At 34.0% G+C, this 25,452-nt stretch overlaps 2 protein-coding genes across 2 annotated transcripts in view; one reads left to right on the top strand and one right to left on the bottom strand.

The window, feature by feature from the left end:
- The window catches only part of LOC132740854 (ras-related protein Rab-34-like), a 20,470-nt gene extending 12,133 nt beyond the window's left edge, over positions 1-8,337 (bottom strand). Inside the window, exons 1-2 of the mRNA XM_060728895.1 lie at positions 8,196-8,337; positions 3,156-3,260 (exon numbers count right to left, since the gene is read on the bottom strand). Of these exons, the coding sequence (XP_060584878.1) occupies positions 3,156-3,224 (69 nt within the window). The 5' untranslated portion in view covers positions 3,225-3,260; positions 8,196-8,337. The remainder of the gene's footprint in view (positions 1-3,155; positions 3,261-8,195) is intronic.
- Positions 8,329-25,452, top strand: LOC132740855 (large ribosomal subunit protein uL23-like). Its single transcript, XM_060728896.1, has 5 exons — positions 8,329-8,485; positions 16,282-16,507; positions 18,695-18,871; positions 24,862-24,931; positions 25,385-25,452. The coding sequence occupies exons 1-5, from the start codon at positions 8,458-8,460 to the stop codon at positions 25,397-25,399; spliced, it is 516 nt and encodes a 171-aa protein (XP_060584879.1). The 5' UTR covers positions 8,329-8,457; the 3' UTR covers positions 25,400-25,452.

Here is a 25,452-nt window from a genome sequence, read left to right as displayed (position 1 = left end):
AATCATCCTATAAAGTTAAAAAAACATTTGCAGTTGCAAAAAAAAAAATTGCATTTTATAAATAGATTTGTAGAATACATTTAATCATATAAAACAAAACTTTCTTGTCAATAAAATAACCTTTTAAATTACTAATATGTAAATTATTAAATTACTTAACCAGAGATCTGCCAAGAATTTGAAAGTACTGGGCCCTGGGCCCACTTGGTCTGAAAATGATGGGCCATTTTTACCAAAGTATGGGCCTTGGGAAAATAAGTAAACATTGACCTAAATAACTGTTAAAAAAGTTTGTAGATCTGGTAATAAAACTTAAATCATATTTTATGACAAGTGGTTCACTTATGATTCAGTACTTAACCAATAATTAAAATTTATGCCTACATGGTATAATTTTCTAACTTGCAGGCAAAATATTTTTTAAATGGCTGCTCAAAAATTTGATATGCAAATTTATTCACCTTACTTCTAATGTCTAATACTGTGCATTATCCATTAAATGTTTAATTGTTCCTACTTTGCACCAAATGTCCCTTACCACTGTATTGACGAATATTGTTACCCCTTGTATGCCTCTGTGTAGACAGCATACATCAAAGACACTTGCCGACAGACCTTTTGATCATGAAAAAAGTCATGTACAATGTTTCCCTGATTGGTTAATCACCCTGTCAAATATTCTGATGACGAAATAGACATCTTTTTTTTATACTTCATCAGGAACTTGAGTGACTGACCTTAGGGGTGATCAAGTTGTACACCTGTCAGAGTATACTGCAACTTACAGCATTTCTTAAAATAGCAAGTTTTGCAACATTTTTTTTCAGTTACCGATAATTATTTTAAATATTAAGTAGTTGTATAATTTGTTTGTTTATTTTATTGGATTAAATTTACGGTAGTAGAAATGAGTATCTGTGTGGGAAACGGAATTATGAGAAGAAATGCGGTAAGTAGATAACATGAACAAAAGCTATAGGGGAATGGATAAACTCAAGAATATGCATAATTACAGGGGAATGAGTAACATGTTGGCTTGCTGTTGGTACCAGTTTTGACTGGATGACTAAATAACCCAGCAGACAGTTTTGTTTTCTTATAAATCTGGCACAGGTTTTAGATGCGCCCATGGCCCTTTGCTGGTGATTTTCCTGCGCCATTCTCATTTTTTTAGCGCCAATGGCGCAAAATCGCGTCCTCGGCAGATCTCTGACTTAACTACTCGTTCACATTTACCAGATATTTAATCAAAAAGACTGCGCTGATAAAAAATCTGGAAAAGGGTTGATCCCTTGGAAGCAATGAAAACAACAAAATTAAATGAAAATTGCAGACTTGGCTTGAGTGTAACATCTTCAACGTGAAATATCTAGGTAGTGAAACATCTTTCAAGAGACAGCCTTTAATAGTTAGAGAACAAATACATTGCACTCAAACTCATAACCATGTGCTACAAACTGCCACTTGGTTCGTAAGAATAGCTTAACAATTCTTCAACAGCATATTCACAAAGAAGAAAACAAATATACAAATTTACTTGTCAAACTAGAACTGCCACTATCATGGCGTGAATACCCCCGCATACCACTTTGTCAGAATCAACAGTGGCCATTTAGAGCTCAAGGACAACCTCCCTGCCAAATCTGAGGTTACTAAGCCAGTGCATTGCTAAGTTATGTATTCTACATGCTTCAAATGTGAAAATGTCAAAATCAATACATTGCGGACAGGACATTCTTTAGCAATTGAGAAGAAAAGCTTTTTTTTTGTCAAGGTCCCTGTGACCTTGACCTCTGACCCAGTGACCTCAAAATCAATAGGGGTCACCTTATAGTCATGATCAACATCCATGCCAAATATGAAGACTGTGGGTCAAAGGAATTTTAAGTTAATGGGTGGACAAACTTTTTGAAGTCAAAGTCCCTATGACCTTGACCTTTGATCCAGTGACCTCAAAATCAAAAGGGGTCATCTACTAATCATGATCAACATCCATGCCAAATATGAAGACTGTGGGTCAAAGGAATCTAAAGTTATTGGGCAGACAAGCTTTTTGAAGTCAAGGCCCCTGTGACCTTGACCTTTGACCTCAAAGTCAATAGGGGTCTTCTACTTATCATGACTAGCCTCCATGCCAAATATGAAGACTGTGGGTCAAAGGAATCTTAAGTTATTGGGTGGACAAGCTTTTTGAAGTTAAGGCCCCTGTGACCTTGACCTTTGACCTGGTGACCTTAAAGTCAATAGGGGTCATCTACTAATCATGACTAACCTCAATGCCAAATATGAAGACTGTGGGTCAAAGGAATCTTAAGTTATTGGGCGGACAAGCTTTTTGAAGTCAAGGCCCCTGTGACCTTGACCTTTGACCTGGTGACCTCAAAATCAATAGGGGTCATCTACTAATCATGACTAACCTCAATGCCAAATATGAAGACTATGGGTCAAAGGAATCTTAAGTTATTGGGCGGACAAGCTTTTTGAAGTCAAGGCCCCTGTGACCTTGACCTTTGACCTGGTGACCTCAAAATCAATAGGGGTCATCTACTAATCATGACTAACCTCAATGCCAAATATGAAGACTATGGGTCAAAGGAATCTTAAGTTATTGGGCGGACAAGCTTTTTGAAGTCAAGGCCCCTGTGACCTTGACCTTTGACCTGGTGACCTCAAAATCAATAGGGGTCATCTACTAATCATGACTTACCTCCATGCCAAATATGAAGACTGTGGGTCAAAGGAATCTTAAGTTATTGGGCGGACAAGCTTTTTGAAGTCAAGGCCCCTGTGACCTTGACCTTTATCCTGGTGACCTCAAAATCAATAGGGGTCATCTACTAATCATGACTAACCTCCATGCCAAATATGACGACTGTAGTTCATAGGAATCTTAAGTTATTGGGCGGACAAGCTTTTTGAAGTCAAGGCCCCTGTGACCTTGACCTTTGACCTAGTGACCTCAAAATCAATAGGGGTCATCAACTAATGATGACTAACCTCCATGCCAAATATGAAGACTAAGGGTCAAAGGAATCTTAAGTTATTGGGCGGACAAGAAAAAACCGACGGACGGCCAGACAAGCTGATTCCAGTATACCCCCCTTACAACTTTGTTGTGCGGGGGTATAATAAAACAAATTTACTTTAAACTTTACCTGTGGAAAAGAGTTGATAACTCTATTACTTGGAACATTCTGAGCCATCATTTTTCTAGTAGCTGACATCACAACTGTGGCTTTTTAAATCCTAGTGTTATTTCGCTGAAAAACAAAATATTGTTTACGCCCGAGTAATGATTCAGACAATGGAGGCAATAAACAGAAGGTGATGTCTGGTTACATGGTCATCTTACTGGTTAATGCTTTTATAATAAAATTAAATACACTGATCCAATGCTGGATTAGAGAAATGTCTGTATATAGCGAGTGAAAAAATACAAGTTATTTCCCTTATCTTTGAGTAAAACCGATATCTCTAATGCTAAAACAATGCAAATTTAGGTGTTTTTAATCTGCTAGTTTGGGGCGATTTTATGCCCTTTTTTTAAAAATTTATTGCACCAATGAAAAGGTTGTGACCTAAGCTTCGTTCAACACATTGTTTGACATTAATGGTATTTAAATTTACTGTTCAACCTACCACAAGTCAGACCATTTGACATGTTTTATACAGCGAGATACCCAACTGGGTATCTTTTTGCAACTGGGTATCTTTATTTGGAATCTTGAATCCATTTTGAAAAGTTCAAGTAACATTATTCTTAAGGAAAATGAGTCGCTGATTGCCGATCGAACTAAAGTGTGTGATATGTTAAATGACTTTTATGTAAATATAGCCAAAAATATTGGGATAAATAATCAGACTATTACTCAAAATGAACACCCTAGTATTAAATTAATTAAACAAAACAATAACAATGTACAAAAGTTCAATTTTTCTACTGTAACATCAGAGTCAATTGAAAAACATCTAAAATCAGTAAACCCAAAGAAAGCAACAGGATATGACAATGTACCACCCAAAATACTGAAATGCTCAGCAAATATAATTTGTAAACCTATATCCAAGATAGTCAATAATATGATCAACACAAATTTATTTCCAAACAGTTTAAAAATGGCTCAAGTCACTCCAGTTTTTAAGAAAGATGATCCTTTTATTATGAAAAATTATAGGCCAGTTAGTATATTACCATCAATGTCAAAAATATTTGAGAAAATTATAAATGAACAATTAAGCAACCATTTTGAAAATATATTTCATAATTATTTAGCCGCTTTCAGACCAGGCTACGGATGTCAGACAACTCTTTTGCGTCTAGTTGAGGACTGGAAGATGGCGTTAGACAGAAATGAGCATGTGGCAGCAATCCTAATGGACCTGTCCAAGGCTTTTGACTGTCTACCACGCATGATCTTACAGTCCAAAAGCTAGAGGCATATGGGTTGTCTGAAAATGCATGTTCTCTAGTCTCAAACTATCTTTCAAACAGGAAACAAACAGTTAAAATAGGAGAGTATCATAGCACTTGGCTTGAAACAATTAAGGGGGTGCCACAAGGCTCTATTCTTGGACCTTTAATCTTCAACATCTTCATGAATGATATTTTTTATTTTATAGATAAATCCATCCTCTACAATTATGCAGATGACAATACTCTAGCCTTCTCCAACTCTAAAATAGACATATTGAAAACACATTAGAAAATGAAAGTAAAATACTTATTAACTGGTTTAACATTAATAAAATGCAAGCTAACCCTGACAAGTTTCAAGCCATAGCTGTTGGGAAAATAACAAATGAACACTTAAAAGAATTTCAAATTGATAATGTTACAATAAAATGTGAAGATTGTGTTAAACTGCTAGGGGTAGACATAGATTTTTTACTTAACTTTGATATACAGGTCACCAGAATGTGTAAAAAAGCTGCCAATCAATTAAATGTGCTCTTAAGAATTAGGAAATTTTTAAATTCAGAATGTCTTCTTCTTATTTACAAATCTTTTATCAGATCTAATTTTAACTACTGTCCCCTTGTCTGGCATTTTTGCTCCAAAACAAACACAGAAAAACTTGAAAAACTCCAGCATAGAGCTCTAAAAATAGTATTTAGTGATTTTAATTCTTCATATGACACATTTATATTAAAAAAAGTTAATATGCCTACTTTAAATTTGTCAAGAATTAAAATAATAGCCAAAGAAGTGTTTAAATGCCTGTACGGAAAATCACCACCATATATAAATGATTTAATCCAATTTAAAAATTCCAATTATTCTTTTAGGTATCAAAAAAGTGTAAATGTCCCAAGGGTCAAAACAGTAACATACGGTAAGAATTCTTTTAAGTTTGAAGGTGCCCAGATATGGAACAGTCTCCCTAATGACATCCACAAGGTTGAAAATTACAAAGAGTTTGGGAGACTGATCCAGGTCTGGAGTGGCCCAAGCTGTAAATGTGCGATGTGCTTGTAAATTTGCTATGTGTTTGTTTTTCTGCTTAGTTTTAATTTATGTAAATGCTTAGACTACATGTTTTGTTTGTTTGCCTTGCTTTTGTGCATCCCTTTTAGTTTGCTATGATGCTTTGATTATATGTTCAGTGATTCAGATTGGATCTTCTTTCCTTAGGACAGGTGTCCTAAATGGTAAAAAAAAGTCAGGTCATTTGTCCTAAATCACAGGAAAAACTTCGGACAATTTCTTTTACCTGTATCTCTAAATAAGTAATGTATATGGTTGGCTGGTATTCTGATAAAATAAGGATAAACAAAATATTTAAATGCATATTCAATATCTATTTAACAAAGACAAAAGTTGCTGTCGGTCACACTGTTTCTGCCAGCTCCAATTTTTGTATCAGATTTAAGTGATCACTTGACAATTTAGAGGGTCATGCCAAACAATTTATTTTAATCAAAAAAAAGAATTGGAACCACTACTGTATACTTGAATATATCAGCCTTTTCTCTATAATTTGTTCAGCCGTTGGAAAACGAAAATGAAAAGAAAATGTTGCAGTAAAATCATTTGAAGATTCTCTATAAACTGAAAAAAGTTCTTTAATGAATTACCTCAGTTAGCTCCATTCACAAGCCAGTATGTACATTACAACAGTGAACTTCACTTTTAATCAGCGAGTCAATTGTTTACATAGTTGCATCATGCTTACCATATTTGGTAGTATATATGCTACGTCACTAGCTGTACTGCATACAGGTAAAATTTGTAATGATTGAAAGAGGGTTGTGTAGACTAGTTTATTGTGAAAATGGGATAATTGATCAATTGAAAAGTGAACAATAATTGGATATAGTTATATTGCCTCTCTGGGTTGCTTGAACAGGGAATTTTGGTGTGATTAACGGACAATTGAAAGAAATGAAGTTATAAAAAAATCAGGACAAAGCAGTGCATGATTTGTAAAACAGTTTGCCGTGGATTTGAAATTGGCATAATTTCAGATGTTCTGTAAATTGATGAAGAATAAATAACTGTCACAGGAAAAACACTAATTAAATCTCATTGAGTCAAAGTTATAAAAAATGCGCCAAAAAAAGCCCTCTGGAAAAAACACAGGTCCTTCGCATATTCCTCGGATGTACTGTATGTTAAATACGAAATGCAAAATAATTAATTGGGTCATTAAGCATGGATCAATTGAAAAAATTCTATTTTTATTTTCAAATTAGCCTCTTTCAAGATTTACACAAGTAAAATGAAATACTAAATCGTTTTTGTTGCTTATTGATCTACAAAAAAAATATGCCAAAGCACTACATACATAGCTGTTGAATGCAAATAAAATTTATTCTACACTAGGCGGTCAATTGATTCACCCGCAAATGTAACAGGAATGCTAATAGGCTTATGACATTCTACGTCACATATGTGGGCGGGTACCGAATCACTTATCAATAATTGCTTGGGATTTAACTTTTTTTCGTCGATGCTAATTTACGTTTTCTGCTGGTATGCAATGCATCAGTAGATTATATTATTCAATGAAATGTTGACTCTTTACTATGGAAATTTGTCGGTCATATGGTCTGAGAGACAGTATTTTTCTCGGTCTGATGGGCATATTGAATTTAATTTTCCCGGTCATCTGTGACTTTTATCGGCCATTGGCCGAAGGGCCGACCCAATCTGAACATTGTTGTGTGTTACTTTTTCTTAAACCCTTGTATTTTATGCTAGTTGAATCTTTGTTGTGTTTGTATGCTTTGTTCATATTAAAACTCCTTATTCCCCATTCCATTAGGCTGTGCATGCAACTTAATTTTAGTTAATTTTGTTTGTTACACTGTATGTGCTTTATCTTGTTTCTTTTTTATGCTGTATAAGTTCTATCATAAATTTTTATGCACTTTTATAAGTAAGTTTAATTTTATCTATTTATTTATTTATATATATTTTTTAGGAAACCTTCAATTACGTATTTATAAATTGTAGATGTTAACTTATAACTATTACTATTTTATTAATTTTTTATTTTTTATTATTATTTTTATTTATTTCACATTGCTAGATATGTATCATACTTAAATTTCTAGACTACAGTCATTTATTACTTTTAGAAACTGTTATTACCTTTAATAAATAGATAAAATTAAACTTACTTATACAATATGTACTGTGCATGTCATCAAGCTATGCCTTAATTTACCATCTTATTGTAAAGTTCTTCTTAACCTTGATACTCTTATTTCATGCTTAAGCTGCTAATAGTTTTAAATGTTTTTATTTTCAGAACTGTTATATGTTAGCAAATATGTTTTATGCTTTTGTTATTGTCGGTAAATAGCTTATTAGCTAATGTTTCTTGTAATATGTAAACCGACTTAAAATAAAGTTTCTTGTATCTTGTATCTTGTTTCTGATAAGAATAACCTGTCGTCTGCTAGTTCAGAAACTGTCAATCGGAGTATTATCACCTTTTTTTACTTTTGTTGTAAAAGCTTGATTGGTATGGTCAACTGATTAGATTATCTTAAGTGATCCGAATTATCACTCAAGGTAATCCAATCACTTGACCAATCAAGCTGTAACAACATAGGTCATGTCAAGACGTCCAGGAGATGCCGTCTAAAATCTTTGCGTATCCGAATATAGTTACACTTAACACCTCTAAACTTCGATAAATGTGGTATAATCTTTCCATTAATATAATTAAATGTTACACGTAAGTTACCTTAATAAAACCTAATTAGCCGATGAGTTAAACATAGCAAATCAATCCATTTCAGTAATTTAAAAACAGGTAGTTGCGACTTTGTCGATTTCTGTCAGGTATTTTTGCTGGTTCTCCGAGCTGGGTACCAATATATTTTTAGACTGGGTTCTCAAACTTAGTTATCAATAGATCATTTTAGCTTCTAATTAAGAAAACCCTCCTGGACTCGTCCGTGAAATACTGAAAGTGGACCCCGTTGTACTTCCTTTTTTCTGTCAACATGGCTCCTAAGAAGAAGGGATCCGATAGTGAGTAAAGAAAAATAGTAAAAGCCGCGCTAAATGGCCTAAGAGTTGACATTGATCCATTTTTTCACGAATTGAAATAAATCAGTCCAATAGTAATGTCTTTATTCCTAACGGAAAAACACTGCAAACATCTGTTCGGAGTTACAATTTCATTGCCTTGTTTTTGTCATTAGTTTTCGCGAGTTATAAACCCGTGCTCTTCACAATTTTTTGAAGAATTCGACAGCAATATATTCGAACTGACGCAGATTTTGTAGTTCTGCAATTGAGTTAATAGTTTGTAGAGTTGAATATGGTTCCAAAGTATTGTCTCCCCGGACCCCACACCAAAATGCAGAGGAATTTGGAGGTTACGTACCATGGAGGTTAAGTACCACTGCATAAATGTACCATTTTTGGAGGTTACGTACCACTATAGAAATATACAAGGTTAGCTTTTAAAAAAGCTAGTAGCGACTCGCTTCGTAATTTTTTTCAAGGGGTGTGTTTAAATGTAAAAATGACAGTTCTGTTAGCTGAAGAGACTTCAGCGAACATCAAAATAAAAGTGAAGTCAACACTGGCCCGGTGCCCGATGGCCAGTGTATATAAGTTCAGGCCAGTGTAAATTTAAGAAAATTTTGTTAATTATTTCACAGGAGCCTGAAATTATATCAAAAACAAAAAAATAACGATTTAAAAAAAATTCCCATATACATACTATAAAAAAACACAAGGAAGGCAACAACATTTCCCCACCCACCGCTACATTTACAAGGAATATTTATAAAAACGCCTGGGATTTACTTCCGAGCACTTTTAATCAATAAAGCACATTAAAATCTTTCAGAAACACTGATTACTCTTATTAACTATCCAACTATTACGCCAATTGAATGAATTTATCACTGCATTTCTCCTATCGTCGGTTCCATTGCCAGTTCTGTGCTAAATTCCGTCATACCGTTATTGACCGGTCTTTGTAGATACCGAAATTCTTTCCAAAACAAAAAAAATAAGAACGATTTAAATAAAAATCCTATATTTATAATAGTATTTATAATATGGGATTTTTATTTAAATCGTTCTTTTTCGTTTTTGATAGAATTTCGGGATCTACAAAAACCAGTCAATGACGGTATGACGGAATTTAGCGCAGAACTGGCAATGGAACCGACGATGGGAGAAATGCAGTGATAAATTCATTCAATTGGCGTAATAGTTGGATAGTTGATAAGAGTAATCAGTGTTTCTGATAGATTTTAATGTGCTTTATTGATTAAAAGTGCTCGGAAGTAAATCCCAGGCGTTTTTATAAATATTCCTGGTAAATGTAGCGGTGGGTGGGGAAATGTTGTTGCCTTCCTTGTGTTTTTTATAGTATATATATGGGAATTTTTTTTTAAATCGTTATTTTTTTGTTTTTGATATAATTTCAGGCTCCTGTGATTATTTAGTAGAATAAATTCAAAACTGGAATTCGGGCCAGTAAATTCAAAATCTTAAACTCATTGACTGAAAGTGACATATAAAGTTTTCTCAGTTTAACCAAGATGAGTATGAGTATATATGAAGGTGCATGTAAACAGATAGAATGAAGAACCTATGTTTTATGCACATTTACTATATGGCCTGTTGACCTTGACCACAAAATGTTACATAGGTAGATTTCATAAAGATGTCTCTTTATACAAAATTAAGTTGTAATACATGTATTTTATTTAATATTGGAATGAGAGGCAAAAGTCCTAAAGTAAACACAAGTGTTGTCAATCAATTCAGCCAGAAAAGCCGGGATCCTCTTAAAAAAATAATAGGGATCCCGGAAATTGACCAGTCTAAGAAGATGTTTTTCAGATTAAGCCGGAATCCTATTAAAACATATAGGGATCCCGGGAATTGACCAGTTCAAGAATTATAGTTTTTTCAAGAAAAGCCCGGGATCGTATTAAAAATGGCTAAATAGATCTCACGGATTTTGGCCAGTTCAAGTATATAGTTTTCAGAAAAAGCTGGGATCGTTTTTTAAAACATATAGGGATCCCGGATTTGACCAATTCAAGAAAATAGTCTTTGATCTTTTCCAATTTAAAATTAGGCATATAATTATAAGTATTGTGATTTCCGCATTTTTAAGTTTGTTAATAAATAGCTCTAAATATATCTATATTATAAGTTAAATTAATTTAACGTTCATTATATACAATAAAAAAAAAATTAGCGTTTAATGGTCTTTCATTACGACCAACAATCAACACAAATATAGTTCATTAGGTTTTTCCTCCATATCTTAATACGATCCCGGATTTACCGGGCTCCCGGGATTTCCCGGCCAGTAAAATACCATACACTAAATACTGGAAAAAGGATAAAATTTGACCGAAAAAAGGGGAAAAATAAAAAATGCACAGAACCAGATGTACACTTATTTTAATTAACCAAACGAAAACTTACTAACAGAGAAAAAACAGGTGAAATCGCCAAATCAGAATTCAGTGTAAATATGAATTATTGAAAAGAATTCATAAAGACAAAACATTTTAATCATCATTATATCTTTGCCCCTCAAAACAATCTTTGCTTATTTTTTAAAAAAATGGCGGTGAAAATTGAAGGGTTTTTTACGCCCTATGTTAAGATTTAATTTTATATTGCCAAGGAAAAATTTTGGGATCCTTAGCCCTGATAGATAAAAATTTCTAGGAAAAGCTGGAAGCCAAGCGTCGATTTAAAATTTTGGATCCGCTTCGTGGACCGTTTTAGGGTTTGTTTTCAGTAAAATCCTTACCGTTCGCCTCGTCTTAAAATACCCCGGCTCGCCGTGGCGAAGCCGGCATAATAAAGTGTTTAATTTAAGGGATAAGGTGTTGAAAAAACCATTGGGTATATTGTTTTCAAATTCGCACCATAAATGGCCGATTTTGTAATGAGATATTAAATATGATTGAAAAAGGCCCGTCGTCGATCTGGTCCCCGGTCCCGGGCCGGGCCTTTTGGCCGGACCAATATTTTGGCCAAAAATGAGTTAAAAAAAAAAATAAAAAAAAAAAAACCGCATCGCTGAATAGCCCAATTTGACACTTGAACTGGCCCTTTATGTAATACGGCGATAATATACAAACATGCGCCGAAGAAAACAAACTGGACCTTTTTATTGACCAGGTTATATGTTAGGGTTTCCTAGAAGTTAAGTATGAAGATAATTGACATCGACGTGGTTTCGAACAGTTCACCGTATATATTGTATAATATATGCCGCAAATTATTGAATATCTTTGAACTAGTATGCCTGAAAATTCTCCAAGAAACCCTTGATTAAATATATTATGTGATTGTTACACGGCAAAACCGTTCAAAAGTCAGTATTTTTATCACATATCCGTCCCTTTTTCTGCGACTCCTTTGAAAATGCGTATTGCCGACACGGGCCGTTGCATGCATAATATTTTGACGTCCCCCTTTGCGTTATACCCGATCAGCTAAATTTGGCGTTTTCTCGTATGGTCTTCAAATGAAAAATTTTCTTTTTCACTTCATTTAACCGGTACATTTTTGGTTTGTAATAAACAGAATATTAACTCGTTAAGGTTCTCATTACGAATGTATTGAACTCGTTGAAAAAAAAATTATCTATACTCCCAGAGGCTCGCATAATATTTTTTTCCATTCCCAACTCCTTTAAGATAAATTCTCAGTAATAAACTCATTCAATTTACCTCTATTATCATAATTAATACATGCCAGGACGTGTTCCGGCCTAAGTATTCTGAAGTGGCCAAGTGTTCTTAAAGTGAAAGGATTTGACGACCAATCGAGATATCGCTACCCTTCAGAACAGGAGGATTTATTTATTAAAGGTGGCCAAGAAACCTTTTGCAAGAACCGTTCACTAGAAAACTTGGTTTTGTTTGTGATTTATATTGTAACGATAATAACCATGACATCTTAGAGGTGCAGCTTCAGTTGTTACGTTTTACATTTTTGACAAATCGAAAATAGGTACTGTTACCTGACGCTTTGAAATTTGTGTCAAAACAATCCAACGGTGCCTAGGGAACGAGAGTCTTTGTTCGTTAAATATTTTGTCTTAGTTATGCCTGCTACTAATGCTACCAGTGACAAGGACATTCACGGAGCCTTCAGACGAATTTTAAATCGTGAAAATACACAGGGGTAATAATAAGAACGGCCGAGTCCATTGTTGCGAGAAATAATGCACCGCTTCGGGCCTTCTTTGATGATATAGAAAAAATTTTCCCGATAGTATTTTAGAATGTTTATTTTTCATTCGCCAAAAATTACCCCAATTTACATTGTATTCCATCTTTTTTATGTTTCACCTGCTCGTCCGTTATGCCCCAAACCTTAAATTTCACCCTTAAAACTTATGACGCACTTAACATCTGTAAAAAAACAGTTGACAAATCTTACTTTAACATGTTCTAGCAACAGGCTGTTAAAATGTTTTTTTTTTTTTTTCCAAATATACGGGAAAAACGCTTTCCTGAGAGCCCATCTAGAATAAAAAAAAATCCGGGGGAGCATGCCCCCGTACCCCCTAGATTCTGCCTAATATCTACCAAATTGGCCGCACCAATCACAAAACCGTGACGACGGGCCTGATATGAATATATAAGAATAAACCACAATTAACGATAGTAAACAAGTTTTATTTACAACACAAAACAGAAACGAACAAACGATGAAAATAATTAATAACACTAATATAATTACACACACTATAATTGAAATGAACAGTACATTGAAACAAAACACAGCAAATATAAAAAAAAAAACACTTTTTTTTCATTTATAGTATTATTGTTTTATTTATACGCATTTAACTGAAATTAAAGGGTTACTCGGGCAAATAAATGACAAAAATATCAAAATGATTTAATGTACTCAAATCATGCTTAAATAACATTTTCTAAAGTCCCAGCATGAAATTCTGTATAAATTCTATATATTATGGGTCTGAAGCGTAAATATATCTAGATGTATTGAACAAAATTTAGACGCCGACAGAATCACCGAATAGCTTTAAAACAAGCCATGTGACTTGAAGAAACCCTGGAATAACAGATTTTGTGGATTTTGAATGATTGAAACAAGTCTAAGTCATTCATTTGATATGTTCTTTAACGTTTCCTTAGATCACTGTGGGAACTTATGTGATATCTTAACGCTCTAACCTGACCGAAGGGGGTCAAGTTAGGAAACCACCATTTTATTCTTTATAAGAAGTAAAGTTTTGTTCCTATGACTGCCTAGTGTATTTATTTTGAGGACATTTATAGAAAAATGAATGAAAAAATCAAAACGAAGAAATGTAAATTTTGCCTGTGTCTCCCTTTAACTGAAATAATCAAAATAATAATAACCGGACAAAATTAATTACCTTGGATAAAAAACTAAACAAGCGTTACATACTTTATCATTTATACATTAAGTTTACACGTTAACTGAACTGTGCATAAAATGAAAATAACAATAATTATGTGACACGCTCTGAAATAAAACAACAATACACAATTAACAAGTATTTTTAAAATATTAAAGTTATAATTCGGTCCAGTGTTGCATCTAGAATTTCAAAATTATGGGGGATTGTCCCCCACTCAACTGAAAATTGTGGGGGACATACATTTACCTTACACCTGCTTACACTACGACTCATCGAAAAGAATTCATTTATTTTACGTTCAGGCATTTTTGACAGCTATCGTCCGCTCAAAAACGAAAGTAGAAAAAATAAAATATTGACAAATACTACAAAACACATGCGAGATGACCCAGTCGGCTGCTATATGCTTTTTAGTACGTATTTTAGTCATTACCACGAGTGAAAACAAACATGGCTGAAGCTTTCAAGACGCGATGAAGATAAACTGAATAAAGTTAAAAAAAAGTGGTATGTAACCTCCAAAAATGGTACGTAACCTCCTGGTACGTATCCTCCATGGTACGTAACCTCCAGTAATCAATTCAGATAGATCCAATGTCCAAAAGATAATGTCCAAAGAAGAGAAGCCAGATCATGGTCAGACCTCCAGCATCGCGTACATGCTTCACTCCCTTAAGCTTCGAAAACTGGAACTCGACATATAGGTTATCCCTTTTCTTAGTTCTTTAAGTATAACGTCGCTTTGAGATATTTTGCCTCTTGGCATAGCAACGTCATGCTCTAAAACCCATAGCACGTTCCACCACAAAATCAGGTGGAACGAACAAACAAGGCGGCATGTGCATCATCAATATCAAGAGGAGATGCGCATATCGTCGGCTTGTTCCGCTCAGACCCTTTAACACAGAGTTATGGCCCTTGATTAGTTATGTGGTATGCATATAGAGTAAAAATCGTTTCCGCACTACTTCTCTGCAACTACTGGCTGGAATTCAATGAAACTTTATGGGAACCTTCAATACCAAGAGGAGATGCGCATATCATTGCCTTGTTGGGGTCAGACACTTTAACTCAGAGTTATTGCCCTTGATTAGTTATGCCAGTATCCATATAGAAAAATATTAGTTCCTCGCTACTTCTCTGCAACTTCTGCTGGAAATTCAATGAAACTTTATGGGATTCTAAAGGAGATGTGCATATAAGTCGCCTTGTTCCGGGTTCAGATACTTATAACTCAGATTTATGGCCCTTGATTAAGTTATGTAGTATGATACATCTCATTGGCATTTCCAATATTACTATTTAACACAAAGTTATGGCTCTGTTATTGCCCTGAATATTTATCAAGTTCAAAGAATATTACTGTTTATGCCTATGATGATTAATATATAAATAAAGCCTTATGTCTTCAGTTGTTGTGTTAATAATAACCAGTACTCGGCGGGGGATATAAATTCAACGAATTTGCTTGTTTATATTTTATCTTCTTTTTAAACAACTCTTTAATGTCCAGGCAATTTTTGGCATGCAGACATGTCTACTTCCCCATGAGGGACATTAACAGAAGATAGAGTGTGCTCATGACATTGTACATATTGTCCTGCAACACTTGACATAATTTCGACTCAAAAGAAAAAAAAAGATGTTTTTGCAAAACCACATAGTCATATTTTTATGTTATACCAATAGACGTAGCTTAAGCGTACCTGTTAACCACATAGTCATATTTTTATGTTATACCAATAGACGTAGCTTAAGCGTACCTGTTTATACAAATAATGGCCAATAATTTGAATTTATATTTGGACAAGTTAAGCTGTAAACAAGTAAAAAAAAAAAGCTGCCAAACTTGATCAAGGGAAAGTGACAAAAACTTCCCACACCCCTGATAATTCATGTTACCAATTAAAATATTTATAGATATCTACCAGAATGTATCTGTTACACTAAATTCTCAACCAAAAAGTAAGCTCGGGAGTTCATTTTCAGCCCAATTATCCAGGAAATTTGTTGGCCAGGTTGTTCAATGATTTCTAGCGGCTAAACTGAAGTCAAAAACTTGGTTAGGCATCCCATATTTGGAAAACCTTGTCTATATTTGCACTATTTCAGATGTAGATATGAGCATTTTGATATCAGATTGAGCCATTACATTTGCTTTTCATTTATAGTTAACAGATTGTCTATCAATAAGAGCCTTAATAATTAGGGGAGCAAAATAAGGGTCATCATGGCCATTGTTCATATATTGATACTTGGCTTATTTAGATATTATATATAATTTTATCGGGATATGCATCATTACCCTTTGCCTGCCAGATAAATGAAAATGTGTCAGATCTATATCTGTTTAAAAAAAAAAAAGGAAATGTGTTATAAAAAAATTATTTTCTTTAAATCTTGCTTTCAGAAGCCTCCAAGAAACCTGCAAAGGCAGATGCCAGCAAGGCAAAAGCAGGTGGTGATCAGCCAAAAGCTGTAGCCAAGGCATCAAAGGCCAAGAAGAATGTACTAAGAGGAGTTCACAGTAAGCGCAGCCGTAAAGTACGCACCTCTGTACAGTTCAGAAGGCCCAAAACATTGAAATTGCCAAGAGCACCAAAATATCCAAGAAAAAGTGTACCAAGAACACCAAGGTAAGTTGTCTCAAGGAAGCTGTAAGAGTGCACATGTACTGAATGCTTTAATCCACCTTGTGCATCAAAAGTTTGAATTTCAATTTTTTTAGTGGAGAGCTTTTTAATCTGTTTGCATTACAATTAAATCTGTTAAAGTCATCATTATACCCCCACAAACGAAGTTTAGGGGGGGTATATAGGAGTCAGCTTGTCGGTCGGTCCGTCGGTCGGTCCACATAATGGTTTCCAGGCGATAACTAGAGGTTGGAGTGAGGTATTGTAATCAAACTTGGTATATAGCAACCTTATGTGGAAACCCCGGTTGGTATTGCATCTGGGGCCAAGGTCAAGGTCACCGTTACTAAAAATAGAAAAATGGTTTCCGGACAATAACTAAAGTTAGGAATGAGATATTGTAATCAAACTTGGTATATTATAGCAAGCTTATATGAAAAACCCCGGTTGGTATTGCATCTGGACCCCTGGGGCCAAGTCAGGTCACCGTTACTAAAAATAGAAAATGGTTTCCGGACAATAACTAAAGTTAGGAATGAGATATTGTAATCAAACTTGGTATACAGCAAGCTTATATTGAAAACCCCGGTTGGTATTGCATCTGGACCCCCTGGGACCAAGGTCAAGGTCACCGTTTACTAAAAATATAAAAATGGGTTTCCGGACAATAAACTAAAGTTAGGAATGAGATATTGTAATCAAACTTGATGTACAGCAAGCTTATATGAAGACCCCGGTTGTATTGCATCTGGACCCCCTGGGCCAGGGTCAAGGTCACCTGTTACTAAAAATAGAAAAATGCTTTCCAGACAATAACTAAAGTTAGGAATGAGATATTGTAATCAAACTTGGTATATAGCAAGCTTATATGAAGACCCGGTTGGTATTGCATCTGGACCCCCTGGGACCAAGGTCAAGGTCACCGTTACTAAAAATATTAAAATGGTTTCCGGACAATAACTAAAGTTAGGAATGAGATATTGTAATCAAACTTGATGTACAGCAAGCTTATATGAAGACCCCGGTTGGTATTGCATCTGACCCCCTGGGGCCAGGGTCAAGGTCACCGTTACTAAAAATAGAAAAATGCTTTCCAGACAATAACTAAAGTTAGGAATGAGATATTGTAATCAAACTTGGTATATAGCAAGCTTATATGAAGACCCCTGTTTGGTATTGCATCTGGACCCCCTGGGGCCAAGGTCAAGGTCACCGTTACTAAAAATAGAAAAATGGTTTCCGGACAATAACTAAGTTAGGAATGAGATATTGTAATCAAACTTGGTATATAGCAAGTCTATATGAAGACCCCGGTTGGTATTGCATCTGGACCCCCTGGGGTCAAGGTCACCGTTACTATAAATAGAAAAATGGTTTCCGGACAATAACTAAAGTTAGGAATGAGATATTGTAATCAAACTTGGTATATAGCAACCTTATGTGGAAACCCCGGTTGGTATTGCATCTGGACCCCCTGGGGCCAAGGTCAAGGTCACCGTTACTAAAAATAGAAAAATGGTTTCCGGACAATAACTAAAGTTAGGAATGAGATATTGTAATCAAACTTGGTATATAGCAAGCTTATATGAAGACATAGGTTGGTATTGCATCTGGACCCCCTTTGGGCCAAGGTCAAGGTCACCGTTACTAAAAATAGAAAAATGGTTTCCTGACAATAACTAAAGTTAGGAATCATATATTGTAATCAAACTTGGTGTTTAGCAAGCTTACATGAAGACCGCGCTTGGTATTGCATTTGGACTCCCTGGGTTTAAGGCCACAGTTACTAAAAGTAGAAAAATGGTTTCCAGACAATTACTAGGGTTAGGAATGAGATATTGTTATCAAACTTGGTGTATAGCAAGCTTATATCAAGATCAAGATAGTTGGGATTGCAATAAATTGAAATAATTCTTTGTACACAGTGCTGATGGTACTTTATTTACTGTAGGTTTATTTCAAATTTTTCTTCAGACAACTTATTGGTCAAGAGTCAAAGTTGCTGGTGGGGGTATTAATCACCTTCAGTGATAGGTCTAGTTATTATGGTTGTTGACTGCAGTTCTGAGAATAAATTTCTATTCATATTTTAAATTTTCAGTCTGTTTCATTATATCACAGTTGCTTTAGTAATTTCAAGTAATTCTTAAGATAGAAAAATGATTAATAAAGACATCTTTTTTTATTCAGATTGGACCAGTTCAGAATTGTGAAGTTCCCCCTCACCACTGAATCTGCCATGAAAAAAATTGAAGACAACAACACATTGGTATTTATTGTTGATAAAAGGGCCAACAAACCACAAATACAGAGTGCTGTGAAAAAATTGTACGATATTGATGTAGCAAAGGTCAACACACTAAACAGGTATGTTGAAGTTCCATTTTATCTCTTTTTGAAAAAAAAAAGAAAAGAAAATTTTATTGAAAAAAAGAGAGTGTTCATCATTATGAAGTGTCGAGTAAATTGTCCAGAAATTTAGCTCTAACTGAAGTCAGCTTCTTGTATCTAAATTTTTGTGGGGGTTTTGTTTAGAACAGTTTTCAATAACATGTGTGATACATGATGATTATACATTGCATGTACTGAAAGTATCTTGTGGAATAATGTATTAGCTCTAACTGATATCACACACAACTTGTTTATAACTTTGTATGTAGGAATACATCATAAGCTCAAATTTCATTGAAGGTTCAACTTTATCTTGACTTATGACCGCTTTTTGTTTGAATCATGATTGAACAGTGACTTTTCACCTTTGATAACAGAGACCTATGAAAATCTGAACTTGCACAGGTGTATTTACACCCAATGTAGCAATTTTAGTTGTAATTCTTCCCAATTTGAGGAGGCTTAAGCCACCCAATTAAATGAGAAAAATCACTGTTGAAACATTGTCATTGTGTGAGAAACTTAATACATGAATTTCTTTTAGAAAACCATTATGTTAAATGGTATGTTGAGGTTTCATTTTATCTCTTTTTGAAAAAAAAAGAAGAAAGAAAACGAGAACATTTTATTGGAAAAAAGAGAGTATTCATCATGAAGACTTGAGTGAATTATCCAGAAATGATAAGAAAATGATAATCTCCTGTTATACATAATTATTTTGTTAAATGTCTCTATGGATTTAGAATAAATTATTTTGTGCCCTTCTATAGATGAAATGTTTTATGTGTATGTCATTGTCTTTTACACTACAGGGTTCTTATTTTAAAGGATTGAGGCAAAACCCAGGTCATTTACATAGCTGACCTATGATGACCACACCTTAATCACATTGAATACACTATGTAGAAAAATGTATTAGCTCTAACTTAAGTCAGTCTTGTATCTTAATTGTTGCTATTTTTGTGGGGATTTTGTTTAGAACTATATTCAATAACATGTGTGATACATGATGATTATACATTGCATGTACTGAAAGTATCTTGTGGATTAATGTATTAGCTCTAACTGATATCACACACAACTTGTTTATAACTTTGTATGTAGGAATACGTCATAAGCTCAAATTTCATTGAAGGTTCAACTTTATCTTGACTTATGACCGCTTTTTGTTTGAATCATTGAACAGTGACTTTTCACCTTTGATAACAGAGGCCTATGAAAATCTGAACTTGCACAGGTGTATTGCAATTTAAGTTGTAATTCTTCGATGAGGCTAAAGCCACCCAATTAAATGAGAAAAATCACTGTTGAAACATTGTCATTGTGTGGGAAACTTAATACATGAATTTCTTTTAGAAAACCATTATGTTAAATGGTATCATTTGATGTTCTTTCCTTCTTCAAACGTTAAAAGGGAGCTGATACTATACCAAAAGGAAAAAAATTGATATTACCAAAATTTGTTAGCTCAAACTCGCTTTGCACTTGCGGGAAAGAGAGAAAAGTTTAGAGGTTATTTCAAACTGACATATGATGACCATACCTTACCTACACTGAAAAGATTGTGTAGAATAATGTATTAGCTCTAACTGAAGTCAGTTTCTGTTTTATGATTGAGTACTTTAGAAATTACTAGAATCTTTGGGTACACATATGACTACAACCTGAAGATAAAAATACAAATAATTTACAAATTTGAGAAATTTATTTTGTGATATAATCAATTACATGTATTGTTAAATATTGGATATATTGGTATGCTTTTAGTGTTATGCTACATCTTAACATGCATAATTAATACAATATTTAAATGATTAACCTAAGCCTTGCAAGTTACCTGATCAATGGGGATGTTCTCTTGACGACTTTCCATTCTTGGTTGGTAATTGTAAGTGAATGAAATACCTAAATTGGACAATACTCTGGCATACAAGTTAAAGTAAAAAACATAAAAACTTTATAACTACTATTAAAAGTACCTATTAACAAATGAAATGTATTTATTTAAATCTGACATATGATGATTATACCTTACCTACAATGAAATCGTTTGTGTAGAATAATGTATTAGCTCTAACTGAAGTCAGTTTGAATTTAAAGAATGTGGGGGGGGGGGGCTTTAAATACAAAGTTCTGATGAAATGATGTGTAATGTTTATACATTACCATTAATTAAATAATGTATTTAGTAGAACTTTGCTGAATTTGACATGTTCTTATTGCCACACCTTCTTTTAGCCCGTTTCAGGAAATTGTTAATGTTCACAATTGCATGTCCTATAAGTGGCATGTTGATGATTTTGACAATTATGTGAAAGACTCAGTTTTTAATGCCATTTCTGTATAAATGTATATAAAGAAGTTTAAATGCTGACATATGATGACCATACCTTACCTACACTGAAGATATTGTGTAGAATGAAGTATTAGCTCTAACTGAAGTCAGTTTTCCCTTCTTAATTTAACTAATATCGACATATTTACCAGGGCTTCGGTCTTTTATAAAAGAAGGCAAGTCCACTTTACTGGATTGCATTACATAATACCAAGTTTTTTTGCAATTTTTTAGTACCATTAATGTTTTACTTATTGTGAAACTCGTCATCTCTTGGTCAGCGTCATATTTTTTATTGCAACTTTGTCATACAAAGAAGTCGCATGCAGTCACATTATAATAACTAAGAAGTTTAAATGCTGACATATGATGACCATACCTTACCTACACTGAAGATATCATGTAGATTAACGTATTAGCTCTAACTGAAGTCAGTTTATCCTTCTTAATTTAACTAATTTCAACATATTTACCAGGGCTTTGGTCTTTTAAAAAAGAAGGCAAGTCCACTTTACTGGATTGTCTTCCCTTATACCAAGTTTTTTAACCAGGTTTTCCTAAGGAAAAAACTGGTTATTAGATTGAGGTATGTCGGCGGGCGGGCGGGCGTAAACAATTTCTTCTGTGCGCAACTCCCAGACTTCCCGAAAGTTGAAAAAAACTGTCAGACATTCGGTCTGACAAACCATGAAAATCTGTCGGACCGAAACAAAATCTGTCGGACCAAATAAAAATGATCAAAATCAAAGAAAAACTTGTGTTTGTATTTCTAAGACATTTTTTGTTTTTTATTTTTTCACCGTAAAAATCGGCACAATCCGTACAGTGCATTTTCATCTCCTCCCTGTCATACACCAATGATTCATGGTTCTGCTTCCATTTTTCATTAAATTTTGTCTCAGGTCTTTTCTTTTCATCCTTTTATTGCTGTTCTGCGCACTCTTCTGACGTAGATTTTTGGTTTTTCCCAGGTTTGGCACCTTTAGCGACGCCATTTTGTATACATGCGGCTTGGATAAAAGCCGGACAATCGGACCGATCCGGAATAAAAAATTGTCGGACCTGATCAAAATTTATCGGACATGTCCGTCGGACCGACGTATTTCGGGAAGTCTGAACTCCTCCTACATTTCTCAACGGATTTTGATCAAACTTTCACAGAAGCTTTTTCATCAAGTGCCCTGGCGCATATTGTCGGGGTTTTGCGATTAGATAATATTTGACCTAATTATGGCCCTTTGTTTTTTTTCCTTATATAAAATATATAGTGAACAATTTCTTCTGTGCGCAACTCCTCCTACATTTCTCAACGGATTTTGACCAAACTTTCTCAGAAGCTTTGTCATCAAGTGCCCTGACACATATTGCCAGGGTTTTGCGATTGGTATATATTTGACCTAATTATGGCCCTTTGTTTTTTTTCCTTATATAGAATATATAGTGAACAATTTCTTCTGTGCGCAACTCCTCCTACATTTCTCAACGGATTTTGACCAAACTTTCACAGAAGCTTTGTCATCAAGTGCCCTGGCGCATATTGTCGGGGTTTTGCGATTAGATAATATTTGACCTAATTATGGCCCTTGTTTTTTTTCCTTATATAAAATATATAGTGAACAATTTCTTCTGTGCGCAACTCCTCCTACATTTCTCAACTGATTTTGACCAAACTTTCTCAGAAGCTTTGTCATCAAGTGCCCTGACACATATTGCCAGGGTTTTGCGATTGGTATATATTTGACCTAATTATGGCCCTTTGTTTTTTTTCCTTATACAGTAAAAACTCTGAAAACCGGATCCTATCCAGACTTGACCAAAAGTCCGGTTTTCAGAGGATTCCGGTTTTCAGAGGTTTTATACATTTATTGATAATTATGATGTGTTTGAACAATGACTTTGTTAAAACATTTTGTACAGTCATGTATTTACTTTTTAACATTTTTGTCTAAGTCATATTTTAATTTCTTTTAACAATAAATGTCTTAAGTAAGTTTATTATGCAAATCCATGAATATAATTCAGAAAATCAGAAATTTAAACAACACATTGTCTGAAATATATCTTGTTTTAATTGGCTTTTAAAATATGTAATTAATGGAATTTAGTATTACTACTTTTGCATATAATAAATATCTAAACAAAGATCAATTTTTTTAGCAAAACAGGAATCATTTTACAAAAATTTCTAATTCTTTTAGACATTTTATATTTAAAGAAGAAAAAAACACACAACAAATTAAGAACATTTAGAAAAATCATACCTATACAGGGAAAGGCACAATTATAATGAAAGAGCTATGATTTAATTGCCAATAAGAAATTAACACACACAAGTGTTTTCACACCTGCATAGATAAAAAGGGTGATCATTAACTGGTAATTGAACATGTCACCTGTTGAGATTATGTTTTAATATACTTTAAAATACACAGAAAGTTGACACTTAAAATTGCTGTCCGGTTTTCAGAGGATTTTTTATGCATGTTTAGCATTAGAAGCCACAGAAAAGCGTCCGGTTTTCGGAATTCAGTGGTTCCGGTATTCAGAGGATTTTTTTCAATGAACATATAAGGAGACAATACAGGACTTTTAAAATGGTCCGGTTTTCAGAGGATTCCGGTTTTCAGAGGGTCCGGTTTTCAGAGTTTTCACTGTTATAGATATATAGTGAACAATTTCTTCTGTGCGCAACTCCTCCTACATTTCTCAACGGATTTTGACCAAACTTTCTTAGAAGCTTTGTTATCAAGTGCCTGGCACATATTGTCGGGGTTTTGTGATTGGATAATATTTGACCGAATTATGGCCCTTTGTATATTTTTTCCTTATACAGAATATATAGAGAACAATTTCTTCTGTGCTCAACTCCTCCTACATTTCTCAACGGATTTTGACCAAACTTTCTTAGAAGCTTTGTTTTCAAGTGCCTGGCACATATTGTCGGGGGTTTTGTGATTGGATAATATTTGACCGAATTATGGCCCTTTGTATATTTTTTCCTTATACAGAATATATAGTGAACAATTTCTACAGTGCGCAACTTCTCCTACATTTCTCAATGGATTTTGACCAAACTTTCACAGAAGCTTTGTCATCAAGTGCCCTGGCGCTCACTAAATTCCCATGTTTCTTCCAAGACATCATTCAAGTATTTTTTTAAAATTGTGAACATACTTTTCTTGATATCGCACAAAACACCACACGCCAATATTGTTGACAAAAGAAAATGACAAGAGACGCAAAAATGTAAAAATTAAGCAAAAATAAAGTACTGTTTACCTTTCTAAAACATTTCGGAAAAAAAGGCGAATAGACAACATAAAATTTCTCAATCATTTTTGTTTGAGGAATATTAAAAAAGCCATAATTCCTCCTAAAAGTTCAATTAAAAACAAATGCCCCTTCATGACAAAGCTTCTGTGAAATATTTTGCTGAAAACCTGGTTGCATCGCATTGCGATGTTCCTTGTTTTGCAATTTTATAGTAACATTTATGTTTTACTTATTGTGAAACTCATCGTCTGTTGGTCAGTGTCATATTTTTTATTGCAACTTTATCATACAGAGTAGTCACATGCAGTCACATTATAATAAGTAAAATATAATGTATGTATTATATATATATTGTCAGGCCTGATGGTGAGAAGAAGGCTTATGTAAGACTGGCACCCGACTATGATGCTCTAGATGTCGCTAACAAGGTGTGTGTCTTAATTAGAGGAGGATTTCTTTTACATGTCAAATTTAACATTTAATGCAACACCAATATTTATAGAACTGTCAGTATTCTATACACATTTGGTGGGGTGGGGACCATAATAATTATCGAAACATTGGTATATCATTGATATAATTTGCCATCCAATACTGATAATTAACAATGGGCTAAAATTTATTATGTAAAAACTTTGTGTTACTATAAATCAACAATAGGCTAAAATTTATTATAATGTAAAAACTTTGTGTTACTATTATTTTCTAATGCAAATGGTGTCTGTTGTCAAATACTGCCAACTGTTTCTTTGCTTTGCTTGTTTATTAAATTGATTTGGAGAATTTTCTTTCATATTGCCGAGGCATAAATTTTCTAACTTAACATTTTAAAACCAATTGTCTTCTGATTAAGTACAAATTTTATCTTCTTTCAATTTCAGATTGGCATCATATAGACATCTTGTTTTGTGCTGTACATAGTCTAATGAAAATAAAGAGAAAAAACTAT

This window comes from Ruditapes philippinarum, unplaced genomic scaffold (assembly GCF_026571515.1).
Source record: "Ruditapes philippinarum isolate M1 unplaced genomic scaffold, ASM2657151v2 ctg393_1_1_1_1, whole genome shotgun sequence".
NCBI lineage: Eukaryota > Metazoa > Mollusca > Bivalvia > Venerida > Veneridae > Ruditapes > Ruditapes philippinarum.
This window is presented reverse-complemented; position numbering and strand designations above follow the sequence as displayed.

What these genes read in the sequence shown, in the direction of transcription:
- LOC132740855 (XM_060728896.1), top strand. Translation starts at nt 8,458, where the DNA reads ATGGCTCCTAAGAAGAAGGGATCCGATA. An exon ending in TAAGAAGAAGGGATCCGATA is followed by an intron (nt 8,486 to 16,281) that starts GTGAGTAAAGAA and finishes TCTTGCTTTCAG; the next exon opens with AAGCCTCCAAGAAACCTGCA. An exon ending in AGTGTACCAAGAACACCAAG is followed by an intron (nt 16,508 to 18,694) that starts GTAAGTTGTCTC and finishes TTTTTTATTCAG; the next exon opens with ATTGGACCAGTTCAGAATTG.